The 22116-nt window shown below is 48.4% G+C and overlaps 1 protein-coding gene across 2 annotated transcripts in view; it reads right to left on the reverse strand.

The window, feature by feature from the left end:
* LOC149456841 (cytosolic carboxypeptidase 6-like) overlaps nt 1-22116 on the reverse strand; it is a 2243892-nt gene that overhangs the window by 450967 nt on the left and 1770809 nt on the right. For both annotated transcript variants that reach the window (XM_089684448.1, XM_089684447.1), the window contains exon 8: nt 4320-4434. In XM_089684448.1, the coding sequence (XP_089540574.1) occupies nt 4320-4434 (115 nt within the window). The remainder of the gene's footprint in view (nt 1-4319; nt 4435-22116) is intronic.

The raw sequence follows: 22116 nt of genomic DNA on the forward strand, positions 1-22116 counted from the left end.
GAAGGAGAAGGATGAGAAGAAGGAGAAGGATGAGAAGAAGGAGAAGGATGAGAAGAAGGAGAAGGAGAAGGATGAGAAGAAGGAGAAGGAGAAGGATGAGAAGAAGGAGAAGGAGAAGGATGAGGAGAAGGATGAGAAGAAGGAGAAGGAGAAGGATGAGAAGAAGGAGAAGGAGAAGGATGAGAAGAAGGAGAAGGAGAAGGATGAGGAGAAGGAGAAGGATGAGAAGAAGGAGAAGGAGAAGGATGAGAAGAAGGAGAAGGAGAAGGATGAGAAGAAGGAGAAGGAGAAGGATGAGAAGATGGAGAAGGAGAAGGATGAGAAGAAGGAGAAGGAGAAGGATGAGAAGAAGGAGAAGGATGAGAAGAAGGAGAAGGATGAGGAGAAGGAGAAGGATGAGAAGAAGGAGAAGGAGAAGGATGAGAAGAAGGAGAAGGATGAGAAGAAGGAGAAGGAGAAGGATGAGAAGAAGGAGAAGGATGAGAAGAAGGAGAAGGATGAGAAGAAGGAGAAGGAGAAGGAGAAGCAGAAGGAGAAGGATGAGAAGAAGGAAAAGGAGAAGGATGAGAAGATGGAGAAGGAGAAGGATGAGAAGAAGGAGAAGGAGAAGGATGAGAAGAAGGAGAAGGAGAAGGATGAGAAGAAGGAGAAGGATGAGAAGAAGGAGAAGGATGAGAAGAAGGAGAAGGATGAGAAGAAGGAGAAGGATGAGAAGAAGGATGAGAAGAAGGAGAAGGATGAGAAGAAGGACAGTTCTGTGACAGTTTCTGTCTATTTCTGACAGTTCTGGGACAATCACTCCATACAGCGGTTTCAACCGCTGTATGGAGGGAATGTCATAGAACTGTCAGAAATAGACTATTAATGACAGTTCTGGGACTGTCCTTCCATACAGCGGTTGAAACATTGTATCTATTTGTTTCCATAAATGGATCCATTTATGAAAACAAATAGATACAATGTTTCAACCGCTATATGGAAGGACAGTCCCAGAACTGTCATTAATAGTCTATTTCTGACAGTTCTATGACATTCCCTCCATACAGCGGTTGAAACAGCTGTATGGAGTGAATGTCCCAGAACTGTCATAAATAGTCTATTTCTGACAGTTCTGGGACATTCACTCCATACAGCGGTTGAAACATTGTATCTATTTTTTTCCATAAATGACATTCTGCAGATACACTTAGAGGAGCGCTGCAGATACACTTTTTGCCGGCTTGGAATTATTCTTATTTTCATCCTACTTCTTCTTTTTCTTCTTATGAGGATGAGGATGAAGAAGAAGAAGTAGGATGAAAATAAGATTAATTCCAAGCCGGCAAAAAGTGTATCTGCAGCGCTCCTCTAAGTGTATTTGCAGAATGTCATTTATGGAAAAAAATAGATACAATGTTTCAACCGCTGTATGGAAGGACAGTCCCAGAACTGTCATAAATAGTCTATTTCTGACAGTTCTGGGACATTCACTCCATACAGCTGTTTCAACCGCTGTATGGAGGGAATGTCATAGAACTGTCAGAAATAGACTATTAATGACAGTTCTGGGACTGTCCTTCCATACAGCGGTTGAAACATTGTATCTATTAGTTTCCATTTAGGATACAGATGTTTCAACCGCTGTACATGTGAAGAAGCTGTCAGAGAACTGTCAGAAATAGAGGAACTCTGCACATACACTTTTTGCCGGCTTGGAATTATTCTTCTTTTCATCCTACTTCTTCTTCTTCTTCTTCTTCTTCATCCTCATCCTCATCCTCTTCTTCTGAGGATGAGGATGAAGAAGAAGAAGAAGTAGGATGAAAAGAAGAATAATTCCAAGCCGGCAAAAAGTGTATGTGCAGAGTTCCTCTATTTCTGACAGTTCTCTCACAGCTTCTTCACATGTACAGCGGTTGAAACATCTGTATCCTAAATGGAAACTAATAGATACAATGTTTCAACCGCTAAACATGTGTTCCTTCTGTCAGAGAACTGTCAGAAATAGCGGAGCTCACTGCAGGGACACTTTTACCGGCTGATCGGGAAATGTTCGATTCGCGCACCCGAAGTAGGCAAAATTTCGGATTCGACGCGAATCGAATATTTCCTGAAATTCGACTCGAATTCCGGTTCGCCTGGTTCGATTCGCTCATCTCTAATTGCAAGGAATGACAGCTAATCTGTGAAAATTATATGCTTTTACCTAAATAAAATACTGTACTTAATAAAATACCATGCCATAATCACCAATAATTCATCATTCAGCTTTCTTCAACAAATGAGCACAACACATTTACCAATTTAGCATTTTTGTAACATTTACTTCCCTTGAAGATTGGACTCCATCATAAAAAAAGTACATGCTTAAAACTGCCAGCCAGAGTACAAAAAATAAGTAGTAACCTGGATGTACCTTGAATGTGATTACTGTAAAGGAAGATTGCTCTCCACCTAATGAGATCCCAAATAGTTTTGGTGCAACTGCACGGATAAGGTTAGGAAGAGGCACAGACAGACATTGGGATCATCAGTATTCATCTGTATGTAGCACAGACCCCTGGATGGTCCTGCTATTTTGTCCCAGGTCCACGTTTTCCCACAGTCAATGAGCAGCTGGGCACACAGTAGCATCCACACTTCTGGCTCAATAAGTAGAGAGTCTAGATAGTAGTTTTTTTCTGAATTTATTGCAGTGTAACTTGGACAGGGCATAGGGAGCTGTGGGATACTCTGAAATGTTGAACAGTAGTAAGAGGATGCCCACCCTTAGTAGCTACTTATTCTTGAATTGGGAATTGGACAGCACTGGGTTCGATTGGCCAAGGGATCAGAGAATCGTGTTTGAAATTTGGCATACTTGAATTTAACAGCAAATGCTATTGAAGTCTATTTGGGGGGAACCTGGGATTAAATTATGACCATTATTAGGGCTAGCAGGCAAACTACTGTAGAAAAAACTCATGGGGCACATGTACCAATACAAAAATTTTATTTTTTAAATGACCATACAGTGGGAATAAGTCTTTGAATGGCGGTTGAGGGGCATCATTAAAAATTCTCTTAAAGCTGTACATGGTGTTATGGAACAGTAACATTTTTACAGACAGTCTCAGCCATACTGTACACTGGCAGAGCATATTTGACTGTGGAATGCAAAACTCTCCTGCAGCTGTCTATCATTCTCTCAAGTCTTAAGAATTAAGAGAACACAAATGAAGTAGCTGTGTAAAATTGGACAGCAGCAGGACATTTTTATGGGCCAAAATGCACTACAGAATAAGAGAACATGCAGGTGTTTTACTATAAGAATTAGGAGACTGCAGATGACAAAGCAGTGGAAAATAGTTAAGCAGCAGGACACCAAAGTACCATGCAATGGGTTGCCACGTGTTTAAGAAAAGTAGTTCATGTACTACTTTTAGCATGGTGCAGTCCGATTTCAGATCATTCAAATGAATGGGCTTGAAATTGCACCACATAGACCCGCATATGAATCGTACAGGAACGCACAGCAAGTGGAACTGAGAGTGGAACTAAAGGTAAATAATGGAAAACTGTGAGCAGGAATGCACACTGAGCTGCACTAGTTCTGCTTTAAGGGCTTCACTACAAGAATGAAGATACTGCAGAAAGTTTTGATCAGGGATAATAGGCCTAACCAGTTTAAGCCTTACATTTACTTTATCTATAGGATGCTCTGTCAGACCAAAGCCAACTTTTCACAAGGCAAGAAGCTTTGATGTAAAAAAAAAAATCTGTTTAACCCTCAAAAAACCACCCCACCTCCAAAACAAAAGCCCATTTCTTTCCTTAAAGGAAGCCTTGCTATGGACAGGACAGCAGCTAAAACTAACCACTGACCTCAAATAAACCACAAAACAAAATTAAAGACAAATGCCACCAATATTAACACAAAAATGGCAGCAAAGGGGTTGACTGCCCAAAGACCTGGCTTTCAAAATTAAAGTTTCCTGACCCTAATGTTTCCTATACATTTTGTCAGCTTTCCCCATGCTTTCCCTATAACATCTTCCAATACAGTGACAGTATGTCTGCCCTGTACCCCCTTTTAAAGTGAGGGGTCTGGATTTTTTCAAAGCCCCCTTTTTGGCCCTTTTAAGCCTGCTGGCCAATGGAAAGTCTATACAGTCCATTATGATTTTTAAAACCGTTTCCAAGGTAAATCTGCACATAAATCTATTCAGGATGTGAGGTAATCATGGCAGGTTTTACATATTTTTCAATATCTTTTCCTCTTTGGCACAAGAGTAACTACATCTTAGTTGTTATAAGTGCATAGTTTACTGTACATCATAGTTAAAGGCTTCTTCTCCTACCTGTAGTTTCCCAGGTATACTCCATCTGGATTAAGCATAGGTGCAATTTTAAATATCAGGTGATCTCGGAGAACTCTGGCAATGGGATGCTGACTAACAAGGAAATCGATGATGCCTAAGGGGAAAAAAATGGAAAGTATATTTATTACAATATGGTGGTTTAGGTCATATTTATTTCTTTAAAAACAACATATAACATCAGTACCCTGGCATTCTCTTTTAGGATCGATTCACACTAATCACACACATGTTAAGGTGTTCACTTCTGCAACGCACAGAAATGCACGTTTTGTCAGTCTGTTATACAAGTTGGTGCTCTGAGTGATATTCACTCTAAATGGCTCCCACTAGCTGGACAAGTCCATCCAGCACCCAGGGCAAGGATGCGGAACTGCGCTAACTCCCCCACTACTAATGCATGTTGTAGAATGGGTGTACCACCTTATGTACATTCTCTGCCTCTTGCTCTGCTGTGCCCAGGGCAGTTGTCCCTCCTGCCCATCCCCTGTTCCGGCCCTGATGGCACCCCAATGTAGTGCACCAAAACGCATACACTACCAATAAAAGAGAAGTATGGGATTTAGTTTCTTTTAATAATCATACTTACCTAGGTGGATGCAGCAGTGGTCCAATGCTGCAGCTGTCCCCCGCCGGCTCTAAGTGTAAGAATTCAGCGGTCACATGACTGCTGATGGCTACATTCTCACAGCTGCTATGAGCAGGGAGCGGTGAGTTACCTATTACTGCTCTCTGCCCCCCCCCCATGCTCCCTGGAGCACTGGGCTGTGAAGGGGGAGAGATCTGCTGGCTCAGGCTCTCAGCAGATCAATGAGATGCTGAGCCAGGTGCCACTCCAGACTTTAGGGTGGATGCGGACTTTAAAATCAATATCTTTCCCCAGCCTGGATTGGCTGAGTGACATCAGTCAGCAGCGGGCTTCAGCCCGCTATCAACTGAAAATGGGTCACAGGTGTGCAGAACGAATTGCACTCCTCTGATCCACAGGAGAAGTACAGCCAAAAGAGCTTTGGCTGTACTTCTCCTTTAATGCAATGTACTGGATCAGACATGTGTGATTCCAGCCTAAGTGGCATACTTATATAATATAAATGAATACAATAAAAAATGTCCATTTCCAGTTGTAAATGGACACCCAAACAGGGCAGGAAAGGAGTGAAAATTCACTTAACAATGTAACACATAAAGATTACATTACCTGGAACAACCCCAGTATTAAAGAAACCCGGTCACTAAATTCAAAAGGGGAAAATAAGATTCTCTGTAGAAAAGAGGTCCTTACCAGTCCTGAAGCCCATTTTCCCTCTTTTCAAGAGCTATGGTACCCACATAATCTTCTTCATGTGACAATACTGGCAGTATCACATTACTGATCCTCTGCTAGCCCTGCGGTTCCTTCTGTTGGCCCCTTCATCTCTACAGGATACAGCAATAATGTAGGGACTGGTGGAAGGACCACAGCACTCAGTGAAGAATGAAGTGGGTTCTCCCTTGAAGAGAGCTAAAATTGGCGGTATGGGAAGAGGAACAGGTATGTATAATACTTTTTCTTCACAGAGAAACCTTCTTTTTTACTGTTTAATCATATTAAACCAACCCTGTTGAAAAAGTTGTTTATTAATAGACAGGTTTCATATAGCACTTTACAAAATAAAGGGAAACATTACAGTTACAATACAATATAAGACAAGTGTGTTAGGTGGGCCCTGCTTGTGAGAGCTTGCAATCTAGAAGAAGCAGTGTTGACTTTAAGACACCCATATAATTATGTTTGAGGCACCAGAAGTATGCTCTGGCAGTCTACAAAGCCTAGTCTAAAGACCATTTTTGTTTTGTATTGAATAGAGTAACGTATCATTAAAATCCCAGCTGGCTGTGTCATATTGGGGAGACTTCTCTTTACTTCCTATCTCAGCACAAGTAGAGGTGAGAAAACCCTCTCCAAAGTGAGAGACAAATCTACTTCAAGACTGCTGTCATCAAAACAAGAGATGCCATTGAAAGATTTTTCTTCTATTCCCATTCAAGTGACAACTCGAAATTTTGGATTTTCTGTAATTTTCTGTACTGGTGACAGGTTTTTTTACCTTGTGTCTAGCTTCAAGGCTTAAGGTTTTTTACCTTCACGCATTCTATGCATGAAGGTAAAAAACCTTCTGTGTGCAGCAACACCGCCAGCCCCCCTACTACTTATCTGAGCCCCACCACAATCCAGAGATACTGTATGCACAAGAGCCTCTGCTCCCTGGAGCCTCTCTCTTCTCATTGGCTGAGACCACATTGGGAGCCATGGACTCTCACTGCTGTCAATCACAGCCAGTAAGCCAATGAGAAAAAGAGGAGTTGGGGCCAAGCTGCAACTCTGTGTGTGAATGGACATGCAGAGCAGTGGCTTGAGATTGAGTCTGCTTGGGTGCCCCATAACAAACTACTTACTCAGCAGGGACCAGGAGTGCTGGCAGGGGACCCGAGAAGGGGAGTATCAGGGCTGCACTATGCAAAACCATTGCACAGAGCAGGCAAATATGACATGTTTGTTATTGAAAAAAAAAACTGCCATTAATATCACTTTAATCCTTATGCCGCTAACATTAGTAAATAGATAGAAAGGTATATTATATTTACTTGTTTTAAACATTTTTTATCTATTTCTTCAGTTACTTCCTGGTTTCTATGCCTAGGCAAATGATGTCATACTTCCCATGAGTCTTCAGGAGGGTAGGATGTTTTTTTTCAGCTAAGCACACTCTCCTGCTTGTGTGCCTGAGCAAAGGACAGATGGATTCCAGAAAGTAAATGCTACATGAATCATCTGCCCTTACTCAAGATGGCAACAGCCAGAAATGCTAGGGAGTGTTTTTCAGAGTGATTTCTCAGAAAAATAAAATGTGGAGACATGGATGGATGTAGGAGTTCACTTTGAATACTAAAGATTAATTAAACAGCATTATGTTTTGTGGTATTCAGATACCGTGTAGATCCACTTTAAGAGCTTCATATGAACCTCAGTTGTGATTTATAATAACTGCCTTTACAGTAAATATTTAGAGAGTCCACAAGAGGCTAGGTGATGTAGGATTTGTGTGTCCTAATATAAGTATAAAGAGAACTTAGTACAGTGACACCAGAGGCTCAGCTTAAAAGCTAAGCTCATCTATCATATCTGGTAAGGTGACTTCTCTGCTGATGTCCCACAGAGCTCTAAGGGCCCAACAGAGGGATAAAAACCCTGCTTCACATTGCCTACAAAAACAAAAAAAAATCTATTTTAGGTGCAACTTTGCTTGAAATGCAAATATAAAGTGAAACCTAGTTCTGCAGAAAGTGTGAACACACTTACAAATAACATAGACTGTTCTCCCAACGTGTGTTGCTCAGTCATTCAAGGCCATATCACATACAGTATGTAATCAACTACGTATGTATCATTGCCCCTCATTACCGCAAGGTTAGGAATTTGGCAGCTGGCGGCGCCCCTATAATATAATTTCCACAAAGCAGACCGAGAGATGCAGCAGATGCCCTAATTTATTAGTTGCTCCTTGTATTAAAATAACAGTTTGAATGCAGTGTGAATCCAACCTAAGGGGTGAATATAAATGATTGCAATAAAAGATGTCAATTTTCAGTTGTAAAAGGAAACCCAACCAGGGCAGCAAAAGAGTGGAAATCTCCTTATCAAAATAACACATAAAGATCAAATGACCTGGAAGTATCCTAGTATTAAATTAACCCTGTCGCTAAATTAAAAAAAAAATTCTCTATAGAGGCCCAACAGTGGGATACAAACCCTGCTTCGCACTGCCTACAAAAACAAAAAAAAAATCTATTTTAGGTGCAACTTTGTTTGAAATGCCCCCAAATAAGATGTGAAGTGAAACCTACGGTAGTTCTGCAGAAAGTGTGAACACACCTCTAAAGAACATAGACTGTTCTCCCAACATGTGTTTCTCAGTCAATCAAGGCCATATCACATAGAGTATGTAATCATCTATGTACGTATCATTGCCCCTCATTACCGCAAGGTTACGAATTTGGCAGCTGGCGGCGCCCCTATAATATAATTTCCACAAAGCAGACCGAGAGATGCAGCAGATGCCCTAATTTATTAGTTGCTCCTTGTATTAAAATAACAGTTTGCTGGTAAACAGGAAGGGTAATGATGCCAGTCACCCTCGTTAGAGGCTAATAATAGCTTAATTTGTCCACTAATTGACCTTTGATACTGCCGAGGCGTTGTAGTGTGTATCAGGGCAAGAGATAAACAAGACCACAGTTATGTTACCTCGGAGAATGGCTCCGGCAAATGGAAGGTAGTTAACGTAATACATTATCTGCTCACAGATGAGCGGATTAATTGGTCTGCCAATTAGAAGGGGACTGGGGAAAACAGGGCAGACTGTTCTGTAATGTGTTGTGTACACTGCAGACCACCACAAGCAATTCATTCTAAGTCATCAGTGTCTTAAGCCGAAATGGAAAGTCATCTCTCCTCAGCTGTTGACTGAACTAATGATTAAGAAACAATTCCTGCCAAGAAAGTTTAGGAGCGTAAGTCTGTCCATAAGTGCCAATAAGTGGAAACATGCAGACTGTGCTACCGTTCAGGGGCCCACAGAAGAAAAGGGACCATCAGAGCAGTTACTATTGTTACACAGATTTTTGAACTTCATCTGGTATCATGCATTGTCTAGATTTGGTATAATTTTTCTTCACAGTAATGTTTGACAGATTGCAATACTATATTACAGACATATGATATGGATTGCTAACCTCGCCATTAAAAAACATATTTTTATAGTATGAAAATTGCAATAAAGTTAATTAAAAAGTACACTGATCATTGCAAAAAAAAAGCTTCTAAAGTTATATAATTCTGGTCTGAAAATGGCTTCTGTGGTTACTAATGCAGAGCCGTATTGAGATCTAAATATAATCTCTTAATTTTTTAATTTGCTGTATTTTTGTTGAAAATGGGGTAACTTCTAAGAAAGTTTGATTTAAAGCTACTTATTGCTCACTAAGTTTGCAAGAGGGTGTTAAGATCCTCCCTTATCTTGTGGTAGTGTGAGTTTTGGAGGTGGGAGTACCTCTGATAGAAGAAAGAACCCCATCCTTTGATTGGAGTAAGGAAAGTATTGAGCAAGGCATAAAGGTTTAAGAAGGTCACATGGATGATTGCCACAGAGGAGGTACGTATAGACTGTGTGAGGTAGTGCACAGCTTTATGTTTTGGAGGATGGCAGTGTTCTCTGGTTTAGTTATCCAGACTTTATTGGAGAAAAGCCTAAACACAGGCTACATTTCCCAGAAGAGCTGGCAAAGGGGCAGGAGCGAATATATTGAGGAGCCCAGAAACTTTACAGGAAGGTTGGTGAGGGGCAGAGGATGGGTGTGTGTGTGTGTGTGGAGCCCGCGTGGGACTCCAGGGATCCAGGCTGGATTGGGCTGCTTCATGGAGAAGGAAACAAGGATTGCAGGCAGCTGGTACCATGAATGAGCAGTACAGTCAATCCTGCAGGCAGGTGGATTGTAGTGCTGTCATCAGCATCAGCTTCTTACCAGAGGGACCAAGAGAACATGGGGGCCCCCACCAGAAATACTACCTCTTACACTGCAAATGCTACAAACCAGGTGAGAGGGTTCCATAACCAAGATCATCACAAGTTGCAAGTGACTGTGCTCATTTCAATTGTTCAGTTCAGTACAATTTACACCTCAGATTATCACATTGAGACCCAGACTGCCCAGCCCATTCAGTACTGTGGCCTACTGCTTAGTATCTCTCTCTAAAATTGATAGTATTTTAAAGAGTTTATTAGGTGATTTTAGCTGATTTAATTTTACATTTAAGGTATAAAAAGAATGTGGAAACTGTGTGAGTTAAATTCAATTGATCAATGTGATACATCCTTTACCAAAATGAAAAAAATATTTTGTTGTTGTAAAAATGACCAAATAACACAATTGAAGAGAAATGCCAAATGTTGTTTTGTTTTGTGAATAGATCACATACCAGTGCAAAAAGCAACCACAATCTAAAGCAGTGGTCTCCAAACTAAGCTGGTGTGACCCTTTGTTTGCTGTTATCTGACCCTTTGGGCACTGTTTCCCCCACTGAACACCAACAGTGGGGCATAATTCCTACAACTGACATCAACAATGAGGTACCATTTCTCCCACTGATACCTATGATGGGGCACTATTCCTCTAACTAATACAAATGATGGTGCATTATTCCTCCATCTAAAACCAATGATGAAGCATTATTCATCTAATACCAATGATGGTGCAGTATTCCTCCCACTAATACCAATGATGGGGCACTACACATCTAACTATTACCAATGATGGAGCATTATTCCTTTAACTAATACAAATGATGAGGCTAGAGATGAGCGAAGAAATGAAAAATTCGATTCGACTGATTCGGCGAATTCGTGGACAATATTCGATTCGAGTCGAATAAATTCGCTGTGAATTTAACTTAAAAAAGGGTGTTTCTAGGCTTCAGAGAGACTTAATATTAGTGCAGAACACTGTACCTTTAATTTAAATGCCCTTGGAGTCTGCTGGGGAAGAGAAATAATACTGTCAGTCAGTATGACATGCAGATGAGTGCCGTCGATCTTAGAATCACCGCACACTTCACTCATTTGGCCAGTCACGGGGCCAAAACCAGTGTTTGGAGCCACAGTGTGGCGGTGGAGGCAGCAGCAATGGGAGGCCATACAGCAACCTATGACAAAATGGAAACCAGCAGGAGTGTGAGGAGACCTGAAAGTGGCACATGGCAGAGTGGGAGCAATGGGAGGCGGTACAGGGACCCAGGTCACACTGTGGGCCCAGCAGCAGCGTGACCAGGCGGTACGGGGGCCCATGGCAGATTTGGGGCCTGGCAGCACCTATGGGAGGCCTGTAATCTGCCAGCACCCTATGACAAAATGGAACCCTGGGCTGGAGCAGGCAGAACCGCCGTATCTTTATCACGGTTTTCCCAGGCCACCGAATGGCGACCCTGCATATGCTGACGCAACGCTGTAGTCCCAACATGGGCCCCCTGGCCACGCTTGACTTTCTGGCCACATAGTCGACATACGGCTACGTTTACTTCCTCGGGCGGCTTGACGAAAAATTGCCACACCGCAGAGTAGGAAACTTTGCCTCCGCTACTCCTCACTGGCTGACTGCTACTTCCTCCGTGCACACCGGCACCACTACTGGCCGTGGTGGTAGGCTGCAGTGGAGCTGGTGCTCTATTCCGTGGCCGTTTGCCTCCACTGACACTGCTGCGACCCTGCTGCCTCCTGGCAGCAGCAATGGGAGGCCGTACAGGGACCCATGAGAGACTCTGGACTTGGCAGCAGCATGAGGAGGCGGTATATAGGGGCCCATGGCAGATTAGGGGCCTGGCAGCAGCTATGGGAGGCCCGTAATCTGCCAGCACCCTATGTCAAAAAATTCAACACACCAGCAGTGTGAAGAGACCTGAATGTGGCACATGGCAGAGTGTGGCGATGGAAACAGCAGCAATGGGAGGCCGTACAGGGACCCATGAGAGACTCTGGACTTGGCAGCAGCATGAAGAGGCGGTATATAGGGGCCCATGGCAGATTAGGGGCCTGGCAGCAGCTATGGGAGGCCCGTAATCTGCCAGCACCCTATGTCAAAAAATTCAACACACCAGCAGTGTGAAGAGACCTGAATGTGGCACATGGCAGAGTGTGGCGATGGAAACAGCAGCAATGGGAGGCCGTACAGGGACCCATGAGAGACTCTGGACTTGGCAGCAGCATGAGGAGGCGGTATATAGGGGCCCATGGCAGATTAGGGGCCTGGCAGCAGCTATGGGAAGCCCGTAATCTGCCAGCACCCTATGTCAAAAAATTCAACACAACAGCAGTGTGTGAGGAGACCTGAAAGTGGCACATGGCAGAGTGTGGCGATGGAGACAGCAGCAATGGGAGGCCGTACAGGGACCCATGAGAGACTCTGGACTTGGCAGCAGCATGAGGAGGCGGTATATAGGGGCCCATGGCAGATTAGGGGCCTGGCAGCAGCTATGGGAGGCCCGTAATCTGCCAGCACCCTATGTCAAAAAATTCAACACAACAGCAGTGTGTGAGGAGACCTGAAAGTGGCACATGGCAGAGTGTGGCGATGGAGACAGCAGCAATGGGAGGCCGTACAGGGACCCATGAGAGACTCTGGACTTGGCAGCAGCATGAGGAGGCGGTATATAGGGGCCCATGGCAGATTAGGGGCCTGGCAGCAGCTATGGGAGGCCCGTAATCTGCCAGCACCCTATGTCAAAAAATTCAACACAACAGCAGTGTGTGAGGAGACCTGAAAGTGGCACATGGCAGAGTGTGGCGATGGAGACAGCAGCAATGGGAGGCCGTACAAGGACCCATGAGAGACTCTGGACTTGGCAGCAGCATGAGGAGGCGGTATATAGGGGCCCATGGCAGATTAGGGGCCTGGCAGCAGCTATGGGAGGCCCGTAATCTGCCAGCACCCTATGTCAAAAAATTCAACACACCAGCAGTGTGAAGAGACCTGAATGTGGCACATGGCAGAGTGTGGCGATGGAAACAGCAGCAATGGGAGGCCGTACAGGGACCCATGAGAGACTCTGGACTTGGCAGCAGCATGAGGAGGCGGTATATAGGGGCCCATGGCAGATTAGGGGCCTGGCAGCAGCTATGGGAGGCCCGTAATCTGCCAGCACCCTATGTCAAAAAATTCAACACACCAGCAGTGTGAAGAGACCTGAATGTGGCACATGGCAGAGTGTGGCGATGGAAACAGCAGCAATGGGAGGCCGTACAGGGACCCATGAGAGACTCTGGACTTGGCAGCAGCATGAGGAGGCGGTATATAGGGGCCCATGGCAGATTAGGGTCCTGGCAGCAGCTATGGGAGGCCCGTAATCTGCCAGCACCCTATGTCAAAAAATTCAACACAACAGCAGTGTGTGAGGAGACCTGAAAGTGGCACATGGCAGAGTGTGGCGATGGAGACAGCAGCAATGGGAGGCCGTACAGGGACCCATGAGAGACTCTGGACTTGGCAGCAGCATGAGGAGGCGGTATATAGGGGCCCATGGCAGATTAGGGGCCTGGCAGCAGCTATGGGAGGCCCGTAATCTGCCAGCACCCTATGTCAAAAAATTCAACACAACAGCAGTGTGTGAGGAGACCTGAAAGTGGCACATGGCAGAGTGTGGCGATGGAGACAGCAGCAATGGGAGGCCGTACAGGGACCCATGAGAGACTCTGGACTTGGCAGCAGCATGAGGAGGCGGTATATAGGGGCCCATGGCAGATTAGGGGCCTGGCAGCAGCTATGGGAGGCCCGTAATCTGCCAGCACCCTATGTCAAAAAATTCAACACAACAGCAGTGTGTGAGGAGACCTGAAAGTGGCACATGGCAGAGTGTGGCGATGGAGACAGCAGCAATGGGAGGCCGTACAAGGACCCATGAGAGACTCTGGACTTGGCAGCAGCATGAGGAGGCGGTATATAGGGGCCCATGGCAGATTAGGGGCCTGGCAGCAGCTATGGGAGGCCCGTAATCTGCCAGCACCCTATGTCAAAAAATTCAACACACCAGCAGTGTGAAGAGACCTGAATGTGGCACATGGCAGAGTGTGGCGATGGAAACAGCAGCAATGGGAGGCCGTACAGGGACCCATGAGAGACTCTGGACTTGGCAGCAGCATGAGGAGGCGGTATATAGGGGCCCATGGCAGATTAGGGGCCTGGCAGCAGCTATGGGAGGCCCGTAATCTGCCAGCACCCTATGTCAAAAAATTCAACACACCAGCAGTGTGAAGAGACCTGAATGTGGCACATGGCAGAGTGTGGCGATGGAAACAGCAGCAATGGGAGGCCGTACAGGGACCCATGAGAGACTCTGGACTTGGCAGCAGCATGAGGAGGCGGTATATAGGGGCCCATGGCAGATTAGGGGCCTGGCAGCAGCTATGGGAGGCCCGTAATCTGCCAGCACCCTATGTCAAAAAATTCAACACAACAGCAGTGTGTGAGGAGACCTGAAAGTGGCACATGGCAGAGTGTGGCGATGGAGACAGCAGCAATGGGAGGCCGTACAGGGACCCATGAAAGACTCTGGACTTGGCAGCAGCATGAGGAGGCGGTATATAGGAGCCCATGGCAGATTAGGGGCCTGGCAGCAGCTATGGGAGGCCCGTAATCTGCCAGCACCCTATGTCAAAAAATTCAACACAACAGCAGTGTGTGAGGAGACCTGAAAGTGGCACATGGCAGAGTGTGGCGATGGAGACAGCAGCAATGGGAGGCCGTACAGGGACCCATGAGAGACTCTGGACTTGGCAGCAGCATGAGGAGGCGGTATATAGGGGCCCATGGCAGATTAGGGGCCTGGCAGCAGCTATGGGAGGCCCGTAATCTGCCAGCACCCTATGTCAAAAAATTCAACACACCAGCAGTGTGAAGAGACCTGAATGTGGCACATGGCAGAGTGTGGCGATGGAAACAGCAGCAATGGGAGGCCGTACAGGGACCCATGAGAGACTCTGGACTTGGCAGCAGCATGAGGAGGCGGTATATAGGGGCCCATGGCAGATTAGGGGCCTGGCAGCAGCTATGGGAGGCCCGTAATCTGCCAGCACCCTATGTCAAAAAATTCAACACAACAGCAGTGTGTGAGGAGACCTGAAAGTGGCACATGGCAGAGTGTGGCGATGGAGACAGCAGCAATGGGAGGCCGTACAAGGACCCATGAGAGACTCTGGACTTGGCAGCAGCATGAGGAGGCGGTATATAGGGGCCCATGGCAGATTAGGGGCCTGGCAGCACCTATGGGAGGCCCGTAATCTGCCAGCACCCTATGTCAAAAAATTCAACACACCAGCAGTGTGAAGAGACCTGAATGTGGCACATGGCAGAGTGTGGCGATGGAAACAGCAGCAATGGGAGGCCGTACAGGGACCCATGAGAGACTCTGGACTTGGCAGCAGCATGAGGAGGCGGTATATAGGGGCCCATGGCAGATTAGGGGCCTGGTAGCAGCTATAGGAGGCCCGTAATCTGCCAGCACCCTATGTCAAAAAATTAAACACAACAGCAGTGTGTGAGGAGACCTGAAAGTGGCACATGGCAGAGTGTGGCGATGGAGACAGCAGCAATGGGAGGCCGTACAGGGACCCATGAGAGACTCTGGACTTGGCAGCAGCATGAGGAGGCGGTATATAGGGGCCCATGGCAGATTAGGGGCCTGGCAGCAGCTATAGGAGGCCCGTAATCTGCCAGCACCCTATGTCAAAAAATTCAACACAACAGCAGTGTGTGAGGAGACCTGAAAGTGGCACATGGCAGAGTGTGGTGATGGAGACAGCAGCAATGGGAGGCCGTACAAGGACCCATGAGAGACTCTGGACTTGGCAGCAGCATGAGGAGGCGGTATATAGGGGCCCATGGCAGATTAGGGGCCTGGCAGCAGCTATGGGAGGCCCGTAATCTGCCAGCACCCTATGTCAAAAAATTCAACACACCAGCAGTGTGAGGAGACCTGAAAGTGGCACATGGCAGAGTGTGGCGATGGAGACAGCAGCAATGGGAGGCCGTACAGGGACCCATGAGAGACTCTGGAACTGGCAGCAGCATGAGGAGGCGGTATATAGGGGCCCATGGCAGATTAGGGTCCTGGCAGCAGCTATGGGAGGCCCGTAATCTGCCAGCACCCTATGTCAAAAAATTCAACACACCAGCAGTGTGAAGAGACCTGAATGTGGCACATGGCAGAGTGTGGCGATGGAAACAGCAGCAATGGGAGGCCGTACAGGGACCCATGAGAGACTCTGGACTTGGCAGCAGCATGAGGAGGCGGTATATAGGGGCCCATGGCAGATTAGGGGCCTGGCAGCAGCTATGGGAGGCCCGTAATCTGCCAGCACCCTATGTCAAAAAATTCAACACACCAGCAATGGCAGAGTGTGGCAGCAGCTATAGGAGGCCCGTAATTCAACACACCAGCAGTTTGAAGAGACCTGAATGTGGCACATGGCAGAGTGTGGCGATGGAAACAGCAGCAATGGGAGGCCGTACAGGGACCCATGAGAGACTCTGGACTTGGCAGCAGCATGAGGAGGCGGTATATAGGGGCCCATGGCAGATTAGGGGCCTGGCAGCAGCTATGGGAGGCCCGTAATCTGCCAGCACCCTATATCAAAAAATTCAACACAACAGCAGTGTGTGAGGAGACCTGAAAGTGGCACATGGCAGAGTGTGGCGATGGAGACAGCAGCAATGGGAGGCCGTACAAGGACCCATGAGAGACTCTGGACTTGGCAGCAGCATGAGGAGGCGGTATATAGGGGTCCATGGCAGATTAGGGGCCTGGCAGCAGCTATGGGAGGCCCGTAATCTGCCAGCACCCTATGTCAAAAAATTCAACACACCAGCAGTGTGAAGAGACCTGAATGTGGCACATGGCAGAGTGTGGCGATGGAAACAGCAGCAATGGGAGGCCGTACAGGGACCCATGAGAGACTCTGGACTTGGCAGCAGCATGAGGAGGCGGTATATAGGGGCCCATGGCAGATTAGGGGCCTGGTAGCAGCTATAGGAGGCCCGTAATCTGCCAGCACCCTATGTCAAAAAATTCAACACAACAGCAGTGTGTGAGGAGACCTGAAAGTGGCACATGGCAGAGTGTGGCGATGGAGACAGCAGCAATGGGAGGCCGTACAGGGACCCATGAGAGACTCTCGACTTGGCAGCAGCATGAGGAGGCGGTATATAGGGGCCCATGGCAGATTAGGGGCCTGGCAGCAGCTATGGGAGGCCCGTAATCTGCCAGCACCCTATGTCAAAAAATTCAACACAACAGCAGTGTGTGAGGAGACCTGAAAGTGGCACATGGCAGAGTGTGGCGATGGAGACAGCAGCAATGGGAGGCCGTACAAGGACCCATGAGAGACTCTGGACTTGGCAGCAGCATGAGGAGGCGGTATATAGGGGCCCATGGCAGATTAGGGGCCTGGCAGCAGCTATGGGAGGCCCGTAATCTGCCAGCACCCTATGTCAAAAAATTCAACACACCAGCAGTGTGAGGAGACCTGAAAGTGGCACATGGCAGAGTGTGGCGATGGAGACAGCAGCAATGGGAGGCCGTACAGGGACCCATGAGAGACTCTGGAACTGGCAGCAGCATGAGGAGGCGGTATATAGGGGCCCATGGCAGATTAGGGTCCTGGCAGCAGCTATGGGAGGCCCGTAATCTGCCAGCACCCTATGTCAAAAAATTCAACACACCAGCAGTGTGAAGAGACCTGAATGTGGCACATGGCAGAGTGTGGCGATGGAAACAGCAGCAATGGGAGGCCGTACAGGGACCCATGAGAGACTCTGGACTTGGCAGCAGCATGAGGAGGCGGTATATAGGGGCCCATGGCAGATTAGGGGCCTGGCAGCAGCTATGGGAGGCCCGTAATCTGCCAGCACCCTATGTCAAAAAATTCAACACAACAGCAGTGTGTGAGGAGACCTGAAAGTGGCACATGGCAGAGTGTGGCGATGGAGACAGCAGCAATGGGAGGCCGTACAAGGACCCATGAGAGACTCTGGACTTGGCAGCAGCATGAGGAGGCGGTATATAGGGGCCCATGGCAGATTAGGGGCCTGGCAGCAGCTATGGGAGGCCCGTAATCTGCCAGCACCCTATGTCAAAAAATTCAACACACCAGCAGTGTGAAGAGACCTGAATGTGGCACATGGCAGAGTGTGGCGATGGAAACAGCAGCAATGGGAGGCCGTACAGGGACCCATGAGAGACTCTGGACTTGGCAGCAGCATGAGGAGGCGGTATATAGGGGCCCATGGCAGATTAGGGGCCTGGCAGCAGCTATGGGAGGCCCGTAATCTGCCAGCACCCTATGTCAAAAAATTCAACACAACAGCAGTGTGTGAGGAGACCTGAAAGTGGCACATGGCAGAGTGTGGCGATGGAGACAGCAGCAATGGGAGGCCGTACAGGGACCCATGAGAGACTCTGGACTTGGCAGCAGCATGAGGAGGCGGTATATAGGGGCCCATGGCAGATTAGGGGCCTGGCAGCAGCTATGGGAGGTCCGTAATCTGCCAGCACCCTATGTCAAAAAATTCAACACACCAGCAGTGTGAAGAGACCTGAATGTGGCACATGGCAGAGTGTGGCGATGGAAACAGCAGCAATGGGAGGCCGTACAGGGACCCATGAGAGACTCTGGACTTGGCAGCAGCATGAGGAGGCGGTATATAGGGGCCCATGGCAGATTAGGGGCCTGGCAGCAGCTATGGGAGGCCCGTAATCTGCCAGCACCCTATGTCAAAAAATTCAACACAACAGCAGTGTGTGAGGAGACCTGAAAGTGGCACATGGCAGAGTGTGGCGATGGAGACAGCAGCAATGGGAGGCCGTACAAGGACCCATGAGAGACTCTGGACTTGGCAGCAGCATGAGGAGGCGGTATATAGGGGCCCATGGCAGATTAGGGGCCTGGCAGCAGCTATGGGAGGCCCGTAATCTGCCAGCACCCTATGTCAAAAAATTCAACACACCAGCAGTGTGAAGAGACCTGAATGTGGCACATGGCAGAGTGTGGCGATGGAAACAGCAGCAATGGGAGGCCGTACAGGGACCCATGAGAGACTCTGGACTTGGCAGCAGCATGAGGAGGCGGTATATAGGGGCCCATGGCAGATTAGGGGCCTGGCAGCAGCTATGGGAGGCCCGTAATCTGCCAGCACCCTATGTCAAAAAATTCAACACAACAGCAGTGTGTGAGGAGACCTGAAAGTGGCACATGGCAGAGTGTGGCGATGGAGACAGCAGCAATGGGAGGCCGTACAAGGACCCATGAGAGACTCTGGACTTGGCAGCAGCATGAGGAGGCGGTATATAGGGGCCCATGGCAGATTAGGGGCCTGGCAGCAGCTATGGGAGGCCCGTAATCTGCCAGCACCCTATGTCAAAAAATTCAACACAACAGCAGTGTGTGAGGAGACCTGAAAGTGGCACATGGCAGAGTGTGGCGATGGAGACAGCAGCAATGGGAGGCCGTACAAGGACCCATGAGAGACTCTGGACTTGGCAGCAGCATGAGGAGGCGGTATATAGGGGCCCATGGCAGATTAGGGGCCTGGCAGCAGCTATGGGAGGCCCGTAATCTGCCAGCACCCTATGTCAAAAAATTCAACACACCAGCAGTGTGAGGAGACCTGAAAGTGGCACATGGCAGAGTGTGGCGATGGAGACAGCAGCAATGGGAGGCCGTACTGGGACCCATGAGAGACTCTGGAACTGGCAGCAGCATGAGGAGGCGGTATATAGGGGCCCATGGCAGATTAGGGGCCTGGCAGCAGCTATAGGGGGCCCGTAATCTGGCAGCACCCTATGTCAAAAAATTCAACACACCAGCAGTGTGTGAGGAGACCTGAAAGTGGCACATGGCAGAGTGTGGCGATGGAGACAGCAGCAATGGGAGGCCGTATAGGGACCCATGAGAGACTCTGGACTTGGCAGCAGCATGAGGAGGCGGTATATAGGGGCCCATGGCAGATTAGGGGCCTGGCAGCAGCTATGGGAGGTCCGTAATCTGCCAGCACCCTATGTCAAAAAATTCAACACACCAGCAGTGTGTGAGGAGACCTGAAAGTGGCACATGTTTGAGGCATGATTCATGGCGGATTTAGTCAGTTGTGTCAGGAACTGGTGGTTTGAAATCCAGACTAATCCACGCCTGATTCATTTTCACAAACGTGAGTCTCTCCACACTTTGGGTGGACAGTCGTGTCCTCCGCGGAGTTACAATACCTCCTGCCGCACTAAACACGCGCTCCGATGCCACGCTACTGGCCGGGCATGACAGCCTTTCAAGGGCAAATTCAGCTAGTTGGGGCCAAAGGTCAAGTTTCGTTGCCCAGTAGTCAAGGGGATTGTCTACCTCGGTTGGCAGAGTGCTGTCCAAGTAGGCCCAAGCCTGTTGTTTGAGCTCCTGCTCCAGGTCCACCTGATGCTGCTGCTGCTGCTGCGGCTGGTTAGTAGTTTCCTCACTGCGCTGGTGAAGAAAGCTACTCATCATCGACTGCAGACTGAGGCAGCCGCTGCTGGTGGAGCTGCCACTGCTCCTACCACCCCACCCCTCCCCTGCTGCCATGCCAGCGGAACGCGAGCGCACAGGGCCCACAGTGTCTGAGGATGGACGTTGGCGCACAAAGGCAGAGACCAACTGACTACATAGGTGGTTTTTATAGTACGTAATTTTGGCCTCCCTCTCAGCAGGTGTGAAAAAGGCCACCATTTTGGACCGGTAGCGAGGGTCCAACAAGGTGGACAGCCAAAAGTCATCCCTCTGTCTGATGGTTATTATTCGGCTGTCGCTACGCAAGCAACCGAGCATGCTATGGGCCATTTGTGCCAAGGAATGCGAGGGACTCCCTGCCTCCATCTCCACAGCATACTGCCACGGTGCGTCTGGGTCCTCTGTCTCCTCCTCCTCCTCCTCTACCAGATGCTCCTGCTCCTCCACTCCTGTCCGCTGAGTGGAAAAACCACCCATTTCACTCAATAATTCCTGAGCACAAATGTCCTCCTCTACCTCCTCCTCTTCTTCCTGTCCTGCCCCCACAGGGGTCATGTGGCGTTGAGATCTGTGCGCCACGTCTACCGCACCCTGACCAGCCATTGTTAACAGCATTTGTTCCAGGACGTGCAACAGAGGAATGACGTCGTTCATCCCATAGTCCTGCCGACTCACGAATAGCGTGGCCTCCTCAAAGGGCCTGAGCAAGCGGCAGGTGTCACGCATGAGCTGCCAATGGCTGACATCGAAGTTACACAGGGGAGTACCTTTATCCGCTTGTAACATAAGGAAATCGGTGATGGCCTTTCGCTGTTCGTAAAGGCGGTCTAACATGTGTAGGGTTGAATTCCACCTTGTTGCAACGTCGCAGATCAGGCGATGCTGTGGAATTCCGTTCTGCCGCTGCAGCTCAATGAGGGTGTTCTTTGCGGTGTAGGAATGGCTGAAATGCATGCACAGTTTACGTGACATTTTAAGGATGTCTTGCAGTGGGATGGTGGATTTTAGGAACCGCTTGACAACCAGATTGAACACGTGAGCCATGCATGGCGCATGGCACAACCTTCCTTGACGCAGAGCAGACACCATGTTCTTTCCGTTGTCGGTCAACATGGTTCCGATTTTCAGTTTGCGCGGAGACAGCCATCTGTCGATTTCTCTGTTCATTACACTCAGCAGTTCCTCCCCTGTGTGACTACGTTCGCCAAGGCATACCAGGTGCAGCACAGCGTGACACCGTTGCGCCCTGCACATGTGATATGCCGGTCGGGTAATGGGACTTGGCACGGGGGTGGCGGCTGAGGACACGGCGGAAAAAGAGGTGGTAGAGGCGGACATGTTTGCTGGACCAAGGACGTGCAAACGTGGAGGCAAAAGCGTCGTGACCTGTCCAAGTTGCTGGTGCGGCTGTGCCGGCACCACGTTCACCCAGTGGGCCGTAAATGACATGTACTGTCCCTGACCGTAGTTACAGCTCCACACGTCGGCGCTGCCGTGCACTTTGGCAGAGACCGACATGCTCAAAGACTGGCCCACCATCTCTTCTACATGTGAATGCAGGGCTGGCACTGCCTTTTGGGCAAAGAAATGACGGCTTGGCACTCTCCACCGCGGCGCGGCACAAGCCATCATTTCTCGGAAAGGTGCTGAGTCCACCAGTTGGAAAGGGA

This window comes from Staurois parvus, unplaced genomic scaffold, assembly GCF_062004578.1.
Source record: "Staurois parvus isolate SC_StPar_1 unplaced genomic scaffold, SC_StPar_1.0 ptg000347l, whole genome shotgun sequence".
In the NCBI taxonomy this organism is placed as follows: Eukaryota; Metazoa; Chordata; class Amphibia; order Anura; family Ranidae; genus Staurois; species Staurois parvus.